At 43.2% G+C, this 11,369-nt stretch overlaps 1 protein-coding gene across 1 annotated transcript; it reads left to right on the plus strand.

Moving 5' to 3' along the window:
* Window positions 1-741: 741 nt before the first annotated feature.
* LOC115459674 (protein phosphatase 1 regulatory subunit 27-like) lies at window positions 742-7,100 on the plus strand. The gene is made up of 3 exons (XM_030189481.1): window positions 742-1,167; window positions 5,454-5,604; window positions 6,866-7,100. Exons 1-3 carry the CDS (start codon window positions 987-989, stop codon window positions 6,987-6,989), a joined length of 456 nt encoding a protein of 151 aa, XP_030045341.1. The 5' UTR covers window positions 742-986; the 3' UTR covers window positions 6,990-7,100.
* Window positions 7,101-11,369: the final 4,269 nt, after the last annotated feature.

Genomic DNA, 11,369 nt, shown 5'->3' on the forward strand with positions numbered 1-11,369 from the left:
GTGACATCACTAATGAGGTTGGCTCTTATTGGTGGAATGAGCCACTATGACATCACAATAGGTTAAATCACTGCTCTATGTAATAAAAGTGAGCCAAGTAGAGGACATAAGTACATAAGTAATGCCACACTGGGAAAAGACCAAGGGTCCATCGAGCCCAGCATCCTGTCCACGACAGCGGCCAATCTAGGCCAAGGGCACCTGGCAAGCTTCCAAATGAAAAGAAATAATTTTTTTTAGTGTGGGGGTAGTACGTGCAAAACCTACTTCGGAACTCCCGAGTGCACCCTGCGATAAGCACGTTTTAATCTTTACCACAGCTTAGTAAAAGGAAGTACTTTTATTTCAGCTCTACTATGTTGGTTTCAGAGCTATGAAGAAGGTATTGGAGCTGAGAGGGGGAATTTGAAAAGCCAAACCTACAGATTAAATCTAGTCATAATTATTCTTTTTCTACAATTGCACAAATGAGCCTGGTTTTGGTGAGATGATTTGTGGGTGTTTACTGCAACCCATGACAAGCACGGGGTCCAGCCCCCTCTGTAAAATGTGCAGAGTGACAGCTGGGTTTTCCATCAGTTGATCTGTAAACTGAGCCCTTAACTTGTGCTGGAAAGTGTCTATTGGACAACTCCTGCCAGGCAGCTATGAGGTGAGATTTCTGAAAATAGTGTTTTGGGTGGGGTAGGGTGGGGGTTATAAAAGGAGTTGTGTTCTGAGATCTTGCAGTCATGAGAAGCTTCTATGAAGGAACAACCCCCTTCCCAACCTGCTAATGTGACTGAAGAATCCTGAAAGCTTTCTTACAAATTACCACTATCAAGAATGTATCTGTTGCAAGTCATAGGCAGACAAGTGTTCTGATACTTGAAACTGAACTGAGCTTGGTACAGACGTGAACTAGCTGATCCTTTAGAGATCTCGTTGACTTTGTAGTGACAGTTGCTGGGGCCATAATTTGTGCCGTCCCATCCCCTGCTCCTGCGATGAAGTATTATCCAGCTCGAAGACCAAGGCATGGTGCCTCAGTAAGGTTCAAAGCTGCTCGCACTGTACATTTTCCCAATGATATTGTGTTCCAGGATCACATTCGGCAGGGGGATTTGGAACAGGTGGGCAGATTTATACGGGCCAGGAAGGTCACCTTGGACACCATCTACTTGTCAGGTAAGGCAGGAAAGAACATTAGCTTCTGGCAGCTTGAAACCCATTTCTGCTCCTAAGGGCTCAACCAGCATTTGACAGTCTTAGGTGCTTCACTGCGAGAATCCCAATTGAATCCATCTGTTGCCATTAGAATCTCTGTAAAATGTTCAGAGCTCACTTGTGCCCTTGGTTTCTGTGTGCTGGATGTAGAAACAGATCCCTGATAAGTGAATTATATATAAACTGAGTAGCCTTTGAGTGGACCCAACAAGGACTGAGTGGGTTAGAAACTGGTTGAGTGGGAGCAGCAAAGGGTAATAACAGAAGTTCATTCCAAGTGAAGGGTGTTAGAGATTCTTTTCATCATTTTGATAAGTAATATTGGGGAAAGTCTAGTGGAAAAGTTTTCAGTGATTATGAATCCAAAATTTGTAGCAGGGTTGACACCCTGGAAGGTCTGTAAAACAGGAGCAATCATGAAGCTTGACGAGTGATCTACAGCAGTGACTCTCGAAACATCCTTCAACCCCCAAGAACGCAAAGGTCATGCTAAATGAGACCACGATCTATCAACAGTGACTAGTCCACGTGAATCTCACATACCCAGTAGATGTATTTTTTTTAACTTGTAGCTCATTTCAAGGGATAAGCAAAGACTCTTCCAAGTGTATGTGGATAATTTATGGACTTTTCCTCCAGGAACTTGTCCAAACCATTTCTGAATCCTAATGTGTTATTCACATTGACCTTGTCTTATGTCTTGTACTGCATGAAAAATACTTTGCATGATTTATTTTCAATTTTCTGGTCATTCATTTTATGGATTGTCATCGTTAAGTGTTTGAAAGGTTAAAGTATTCCCAACCAGTCAGGTTTTCAGGATATCCACAATAAATATGCATATGAGAGATCTGAATGCACTGCTTTCATATTCATCGAGACAGAGGCGTTATTTTAATTAAAATCCTTCGTTTAATAGTTTTTTTTTTTCTGGAAGAAACAAACTTAGCTGTGTCTATTTTGAAGGTTTGAATGCAGCATTTGCAGCAGGGCAGTATCTGTGGATGAATTACAGTTCACCAGAAGCATATTTGAAATTTTGAGCCACAGATCTTGGCATTGAGCATTTTGTTTATGAAACACTGACAGCTATTTTGTTCTTTGGACTTCAGTTCTATCATGGAGGACCTCTTCAGATTATGATGACTTTGATTTTAAGAGGGGATGAAAAAAATGTTTGATCTGGGAGAGTGCACGATAGATGGAACATCTTAAGACTGTTCGAGTTAAGTATTATGCTTTGTCTTATTAATGTTTGATTTATTCAGGAAGGCATTGAGTTCAGTTCATGCCTTGATTGTGCCTTTCCCAGGGGTTGAATACTTTTTGGTATTAGTGGGGATTTGTATGATGTTTATAATAGAATATTTTGATTCTGTTATAATAAAGTATATTTATTTGGTGTTTGTTACATGTATGTTTTTTGCATATATATTTTGGGTAATATTTACAACAATTTTATACTAAATGCGTATTCATTGGAGATATTATGAAAACCTGACTGTTTCCCAGGAACTGGGCTGAAATCCCCTGCTCCAGAGTAAAGGGAGAAAAGGGGGGAGTTAGAGAGACATTTAATAACATAAGAATTGCCATGTAACCCAGTTTCCTGCTTCCAACAGTGACCAATCCAGGTCAGAAGTTCTTTCAGAATCCTAGAACGTTCCAGGCTACCAATCCCGGGGACAACAGTGGTTTCCCCCTTATCTTCCTTATTAGCAGTTTATGGATTTTTCCTCCAGGAATTTGTTCAAACCTTTTTTAAACCCAGATACACTAACTGCTCCACATCCTCCAGCAATGAGTTCCAGAGCTTTTGTTGACTGAAAACATATTTCTCCTACTTATTTTAATAGTACTACTATAACTTCATGGCGTGTCTCCTTGTCTTTGTAACTTTTGAAAGAGTAAACAACTGATTCACATTTAACCATTTTACTCCACTCAAGATTTTGTAGACCTCTGTCATAACCCCCTCAGCTCTCTCGTCTCCAAAGCATAAATGCATGGGAACCAGGTCTCTCTTCAGTGGAAGCAACCACAAGAAGAGCGGAAGACACCAAAAGGACCAGACTGAAGACCACAAAGAGTAACCGCACCAAAATAATTTTATTAGGACCCTACACGGTCCGTGTTTTTGGCCAAATAGGCCTTCCTCAGGGGTCTTCAAATTGACGTATACAGATGTTCCTCCAAAATTACAGGGGATAGAAAGAATAAGCACAAAAACGCTGGTGCTATCTGAAACGGAGCATAGACACTAATGCCCGTAAAAGCCAATCAAAGTGAAGGATGCTATTGCAATAGCATCCTTCACTTTGATTGGCTTTTACGGGAACATCTGTATACGTCAATTTGAAGACCCCTGAGGAAGGCCTATTTGGCCAAAACACGGACTGTGTAGGGTCCTAATAAAATTATTTTGGTGCTGTTACTCTTTGTGGTCTTCAGTCTGGTCCTTTTGGCTTCTTCTGCTCTTCTTGTGGTTGCTTGTGCGCTTTGCGGAAGATTTGGACCCTCTTTTGGTTGCTCTCTTCAGTGGAAAAGACTCTGGAACAAGGACTTGTGGAAGAGGTTAACTCGGAAATAAAATTGCAATTTATGGAAAGGAGGGAGGTTGGGTAGAATGGATTCCCAGTGGAGTATTTGAATAAAAAAAAAAAAAAAGAAAAGGCCTGGGACAAGAGAAGGTTTTTGATGGAGAGCAAGGAACAGAAGTGTTGAGCAGGTATTGTGGATGGGCAGAGTGGAGAAACTATTACACTCTTTGACAGTCATACTCTTTCTAATGAATTAGATTTTTCTGGCCTTGCTGCTTGTGCCCAGATGCCAAAGCAGCACAAAGTCAACAGCTTTGTGCACACATAACGAATTCAAATTGAACTTTAGCACTGATCAACAGATCTGAGGGAGGAAGACTTCAGCCCTAAACTATGTTTCCCAAATTCTGTGTATGCAGGAGTGGGGATCCCTCTGCACCTCCTGTGTGACCTGGCCCCAGTAGCGGCAGTCAGCATGGGGCTGTTCCCTCCTCCCATGCAGAGTGCCAGGGTCTCTCGCATTAGGAATGTGTCACACTCATTTGAAGAATTTCTCACTGGCACACTGAGCCCCTTCTCTCACTCATTGGAGCCTCCTTGCCAGTGCATAGCTCCTGATCACAGAAGAAGACCGAATGGCCCAACCAGTAGGAAAAGGTCTTGAACACTCCTTCCTCCCCGCCCCGCCCCGCCATATAATCCTACAACTATCTGCATACTTTTAGCCACTGAAGAGAGGGCACGTTCCATCCCAGATAATTTACCCATCGTACTGCCATGCACCCTCTATATTATTTCAGAGGCTTCAAAGAAAAGCAAATATTTTTAACTACACATCTGTCATTTTGGTCCTTGTACAGTGTTTTCTTTTCATGTAGATGGCAGGGACGGGGATAAATGGAGCTTTCAAGATGGTAGAGGAAGGGGAGCATTAGACACACAGCAAAGATGACCAACCCACATCCGATGACACTACAAATGTTTAAAACGTCTTGGATTTTGAGAATAAAAGAAGTTTTTAAAGACTCGTAGTGTTGTCTGATGTGGGTTGGTCACCGCTGTGTGGCTGGTGTTCTTTGATAGCCTGGAGGCTTCTTCTGCTGTGTTTTTGTTCAATCTCAGATTACGGGGGGTGGGGGTGGGGGGCTCATTTCCTCAGTATTAATGTCTTTGGACCTTCTGAACAGCTTCTTTCTCAGATTCTAAACAAGAGCCTTGGGCAGGGCTGCCTGGCCTCACTCACGAAGCCTGAGAGCACTCTGTGTGTACTGTACTTTTCAAAGCAGCTCTATCACACATTCTCCTGAAGAGGTGCCTGTATTGGACTCAGTGTACGTTCCTGAGATGCTTCCAAAAGGTTAACACTGCCAGTCATATGTGGGAGGTAGTTTAAAGTATTTATAGTTCTCCTACCAATAGTTTACCAGATGGTTAAGAAATCTTGAATTTTAAAGCATGCTAAAATAAGCACAGCGATTTGAAGATTAACTAGTAAAGCACAGCTGAAGTTAAGGAAAAATCTCCTTGCAAATACATAAGCTTTCAAGCCCACACACATCTTTTTCAGATGTCAGGACCCTTCGAAGTACTGTGTTTTTGCATTTCTAAAGGAAAGAATTGTCTTCTCAAGAGAAACCATCTGTTGGCAGATTACTATAACATATGTGTTTGCAGCGCTGATAATAAAAGGTTTTGTTTCTCTTGTAGGTATGGCTGCCCTGCATGAGGCTGTGCTGGCAGGAAACCTAGAATGCGTGAAACTATTGGTTAAATATGGTGCAGACATTCACCAGCAAGATGAGAACGGCTGGACTCCCCTGCACATGGCCTGCAGCGATAACCATGCTGACATAGCCAGGTATGCTTCTCTTAGCCAGTGCATGTTTTCTAGCGAAAAAGGTGCCGGTACTCAAATGCCAGGCCACCCTTCAGGGGGTGGGGTGATCACTAAGGGACCCACCCCACAATAGCCAGGCCCCCTGCAACCAGTCACAGAATCTATGACAAGGCAGAATTGGTGTGTAGAGCTTGACCTCTTTCATTAAAACTTGAGGTTCATGGGTCAATTTTAGCAGACAATGGAAAAGGTGCCGGTACTCAGTACCCCCAAATACCCCCTCAAAAAAAGCCCTGCTCTTAGCAGAGATCAGCTTGGTACTATGTCGGGCAATGTAATAAACCCAACTTCCCTATAAAAACATTGTCAGAGGCTGCCAGATACAAATAATACTTAGATTGTGAACCCATTTGGGACACAAAAGACCTGTACAGATATTTCTGAGTGAACCGCTCGCTCTATGCCTATCTGTAGGCTTCAGCGGTATGTCAAATGCATTAACTAAGTAAATAAGACTGGTAACTTGCTTGCCTGGTGTGAAGGTGGTGGACTTCACGTGTTACCTAGATGGGATTTTAGACCATGCTAGGGAGGAGCCAGTGATGGTACATGAGTACCAGTGACAGGATAGGGAGGGAGGGAGGTTCTGGAAGTCAAATGTATGATTTTAGGTAGAAAGTTGAAATGTGGGACATCCAGGTTGTGTACTCATAAATCCTCCCTCTTCCACATGCAGCTCGGAGAAAGATGATATATGTGTATAAACTCACGAATGTGGTGGGAAAGATAACAAGGGAATGCTGATTTACTTTCAAACGCTAATTGAGAGTAGGAGACACGCCATGAAGCTAATAGGGAGTACTTTTGAAACTTAATTGAAAGAAGTAGTTTCTTCATTCAGTGCACAAATAAGTTGTGGAATTTGTTGCTGGAAGATGCGGGGAAAGTTGCTAATGTACTGTAGACAGGTTTGTGGAGAACAGGTCAATAAACCATGATTAGCCAACTAGACTTGGGGAAAGGCATGGCTTATCCCTGTAAGTAACAAGGAATTAATCTACTCTGACCTGGATTAATTACTAGTGGAAGAGGATACTGGACTTTTCATAGACCTTTGGTCTTAACCAGTATGGTATTTATACTCTTAATCATGCTCTCAAAGTAATGTCCTTTCCGTGCCTGCTTGGATCTCAGCAATTTAAGCCTCCTCAAGTTGCAGCCCTTTAGTTGTGACATGGGTGTCCTTGTGTTTTGCTTTAATGTTTCCCTCTTCCTGTTCTAGATACCTCATCTCTCTTGGAGCCAAATTGGATGTAACAAACAATGAAGGTGAGAAACCCTCGGATCTCGTTGACCCAGACTGTAAGGAGATGATGGAGCTTTTCACGCAAGATGGAGCAGACTAGGAAGAAGTGATTCCAGCATGATGGTTTTAGTGCCTCAGTCTGTTCTGCCTGTGACCCTTTTAGCTGGTGGGCACAGAGTCTTCACCCAAGCGCATTAAGACTTTTCCGAAAGATAATAGCTGCTCCATTTGCTTTAAACAGTTGTAGTGCAGAAGAAATCTGTTGAGGGTCCTGAAGAGTTCCACCTGAATCTCCAGTCAAGGGCACCCTGTTCATGCTACTAATGAGGCTACAGCGACAGAGGCATCCACCATCAGCTCCTCTGAATGAAGCCTAGAAGACAAATCTGTAGCCCCACTGCTGTGCTTTCTCCGTTTGTATGGCAGTTATTGAGGAGACAGGTCAAAGCCCAATATGTTTGTCAGCTGACTCAGTGTGATAATGGTTTCCTGGTACTTAGACTGAAGTCTTCCCCGGACTCGTTATAAATAGCTCTCACGGAAGGGATTACTGACGGAGCTCAGTTTCCAGAACCTGAGCTCCTGGCTCTTTGTGGTGGTAGAATTGTTCCTTGGTGAGAGAACTGCTCACTTAACTAAAATCTGTGTGTATGTTTTAATAATAATAATTTTTCCTGTGGGTATGAACTGTCATAAGGAAATCAGTGTCCCACTGTGGTGAGAACACATTTGCATTGGGACATATCGGTAACACAAATAAGTCACATAGTTAACATATGAAGAAAATATTAGTTTGAAAGCAGATGGACATCAGAGTCGGCAAAGTGCTTTAAAGTTTCCCACATGCCAATTCAGTCCCTTTCTCTGTACTACTGTGTGTGCTGTGTGGTTTTCTATACACACTCAAGAAAAGATAATGAAGATATCTGCACTGTGAAGTCTTACCCTGAAAATGATTTAATCTAGATCTGCTTTTCTACTTTGTTATAATACGGTTTATATTTTTGTAATAAAAATATTTTAATTTGATCCAAGTTGCATTTAGATTGCCTTTTTAAGGTGTTCTTTACAAAAGATTAAAATAGGGCTGGATGGGACAGGTCTGGCTATCTACATGCTAATGTTTGGAAGATATGAGACTCGTATACAGATAAGAGTGGAAAGGAATGCTTTGTCTTGATCGTCATTCACAGGTCTGTGCTGAACCAGTGAAAGGACAAGTGGAGGGCTATTTTCGATATGACGTCTAAGTCCAACTTTGGCTGTTTTGCTAAAGTGGGGAATGTAGCCATTTTCAAAACAGAAAAAAATATATATATTTTTTTAAGACTGGCTATTTGCTAGATTTTTTTGTGCTCTGCACATTTATCTTTTTGGTCAGTTTTTGAAAAAAAAAAAAAAGTTCAAGTGAAAATTGCATAAAATCAAGCCATTGGGATGTAGGAGGAACCAGCATTCTTATCAGACTGGCCACACAGACATCCTAGGAGAGCAATGGAGCACCATAGGGGGCACTGCAGTGGACTTCAAATAAAGGCTCCCAGGTACACATCTCACCGTTGTTCCTTTATCTTATCTGCTGAGCTCCCTAACACCCACCCAAAACTCACTACCCCCAACTGTACACCACTGCAATCACCCTTATGGGTGAAGAGGTCACCTATATGTGGATACAGTGGTTTTCTGATGAGTTTTGGAGGGCTCACAGTTTCAACCACAAGTGTAACAGGTAAGGGGGGAGGTATGGGCCTGGGTCCACCTGTCTATAGTGCACTGCACCCACCACTAGACTACAGAGACCGACATGCTGCTCTAATGAACCTCTGGATTACATCTGAGGCTAGCAAGGAATGTTTTTAATCATGGGTTGGGTTTCTGGTGGGAGGGGAGGGGTCAGTAACCACTGGGGAGTAAGGGAAAGTCATCCCTGATTCCCTCCAGTGGTCATTATAAAAAGGCCTAGCTCAAAATGTCTTAGTTTTAGTCCTGGACAGTTTTGTTTTGTTCCATTATGACTGGAAAACATCCAAATATTAGGAACGCCCAGATCCCGCCCTTAACATTCCCGACACGCCCCCTTGTGATATGAACGCACTTCCGGTGGACTTCATAGAAAAACATCGAAAATTTGGTTTTGAAAATACCAATTTTGGATGTCCAAATGCAGATTTATGCCACTTTTTAGACATTTTTCTCCTTTGAAAATGAGCCCAATAGTTTACTTGTCTCTCTAAGCTGTGCTCCATGCTTCACTCTCCCAGCCCTTGTGAGCAATACTCAGTAGTAGAGATCTGAGGACCAAAAACTCATTCTACTTTCCTGGTTTGGTCCTCATATCCAGTCATATTTTCTTCCACAGATGAGCACCTGTTAGTATCAATGAGTCAGTCCTGTGGCATGGTCCGCTGCTCTCCACAAGCCCAGGTCTCAAGTCTGGTAGAGTATCCACTCTGCTCCTGCTGCTCAACCTCCCAGTTCTGGACAGAGAGGCAATGCAGAGCTTTTTAGGAGGGTCTCTCTCTCTCTCTCTTCTGCTCAGTTGCTATGACAGCCATACTAATCCTAGCAGGCAGTCCCTCAGATATGAGGTTGACTCTGCTTTTGCGTGGAAGGTCCTGTGTGACTGCCACTTTCTTTCTGTAGGATTCTTGAGATGAACAGTATCCTGGTCCAGCCCTCATTCAGGAAACTCCAGGATACTAAAAATCATACTGTTATTGTTAGACATGTTAGCAGGGGTCATTAAGCACCCTGACAAGCAGCGGATATGTTTTTACACTGATCGTTCAGGGGTGCCACTCGCCCTTGCATCAATACAGAGCTATGAAATCCTAGGAATTTTCTAAATGGATTCCCTATAAGGATCCAGGGGAGGAGAATAGAGGCATTCTGGAGGGTACAGTGGGAACAGCTGTTGGATGAAATGTGTCTATTTTCCTCTTTCTGGGAATTGGATGCTAGAGAATACAGTGGTACTAGGAGTACACAAGGTAAGGTGGCTGAGAGATGCGACTTTTGCCAGCCTCAAGCAAAGAAAGATCAGAGGCCTGTGAGGAACACAGAGGAGAGGGGAGATGATTACTGGGAGAAAGCAGGTAAAACCATACCTGATCCACCTGATGAGTCACCCAGAAAGGACCCTGAAGATGAGTGAGAAGTAGAAAACTGCAGGAGGTGCGAGTAGAGACGGCCAAATGAAAAGACAAAGGACCTGTGCATAAATCTTAGTCCACACGAAGGAGCCAGAGAGGAGAGGATGTAGCCTGAAACAGTCAATATGAGTGTGGACTAAACTCATTCATTCCAGAGATTCAGAGACTGGAAAAGAATTCAAAATTCCTAAATGTAGGTCATGCTCAGGGACAACTACTTTATGACTTTAAGCTGCATTTTTCTAAATCATATTAAGCACTGGATCTGGTTTTATTTAGTAACTTCTCCAGTCAACCAATTTTCAAAGTGATTTAACCTGGCCAGCTATCTGCGATATCCAGCAACACTTAACTGGGCAGTGCCCCGAATACTGGCACTATCCAGCCATGTTGCAAGCAGGGCTATAGGCAGGTCCATTTGTGGGTGGGCCCAGGGGTGGTCTGGGAGGGGGTGGGCATTTCCTCTCATTTCTTCTTCACTGCATTCCCTGGCGGTGTTAAATCCTACCTTTGCTGGCAGGGATGCCCAAACCTTGCTGCCGAGCTCCCTCCCATGCTGCCTGATCAGTGAAGTCACAGTGTGCTTCAGCTGCTGATGCTGGCACTCCTGCACATGCTCAGTTCATACTGCTGAACTGGGAATACGCGAGACTGTCGGCGTTGGCAGCTGAAGCAATGCTACTGACTTCTTTGCTCAGGAAGCACAGGAGGGGTCTCAGGCTGCAGACTGCTTCAGCTGATGAGCCCTGGGAATCCCCTCCAGTTATAAGGGTGTCTCTAGCATTTAGTGTGTGCTAATTTATTTTTTATTTTTGTTACATTTGTACCCCACACTTTCCCACTCATGGCAGGCTCAATGCGGCAGGCAATGGAGGGTTAAGTGACTTGCCAAGAGTCACAAGGAGCTGCCTGTGCCGGGAATCGAACTCAGTCCCTCAGTTCCCCAGGACCAAAGTCCACCACCCTAACCACTAGGCCACTCCTCCACTCCTATAATAAAATTTTACGTGGGTGCTAAAACGCTAGTGCATCTTAGTAAACTGGGCCCTAAGATTGTAGACTACTGTCTGTTACACACGTTAGAGCTGACTGAAACTCTCTGTCCCCTCTCCCCACAGGCCAAAACCATTTCATATATTAACCCATTAGTGCCCAATGTTCCCATAATAAAATTCCATATGGGAACGTTAAACACCAATGGGTTAAAGGTCAAAAGAAGGTCAACAACAGCCAGCATGGTTTAATGGTGAGATGGAAGAGGCAGTGAAAGTCGAAAACCCCATTTTCCAGAAAATGGAAAGCAGACACTAAAGGAAATAATAGGATGA

Source organism: Microcaecilia unicolor, unplaced genomic scaffold (assembly GCF_901765095.1).
Source record: "Microcaecilia unicolor unplaced genomic scaffold, aMicUni1.1, whole genome shotgun sequence".
In the NCBI taxonomy this organism is placed as follows: domain Eukaryota; kingdom Metazoa; phylum Chordata; class Amphibia; order Gymnophiona; family Siphonopidae; genus Microcaecilia; species Microcaecilia unicolor.

What these genes read in the sequence shown, in the direction of transcription:
- LOC115459674 (XM_030189481.1), top strand. Translation starts at nt 987, where the DNA reads ATGAAGTATTATCCAGCTCGAAGACCAAGGCATGGTGCCTCAGTAAGG. An exon ending in GGACACCATCTACTTGTCAG is followed by an intron (nt 1,168 to 5,453) that starts GTAAGGCAGGAA and finishes TTTCTCTTGTAG; the next exon opens with GTATGGCTGCCCTGCATGAG. An exon ending in AACCATGCTGACATAGCCAG is followed by an intron (nt 5,605 to 6,865) that starts GTATGCTTCTCT and finishes TTCCTGTTCTAG; the next exon opens with ATACCTCATCTCTCTTGGAG.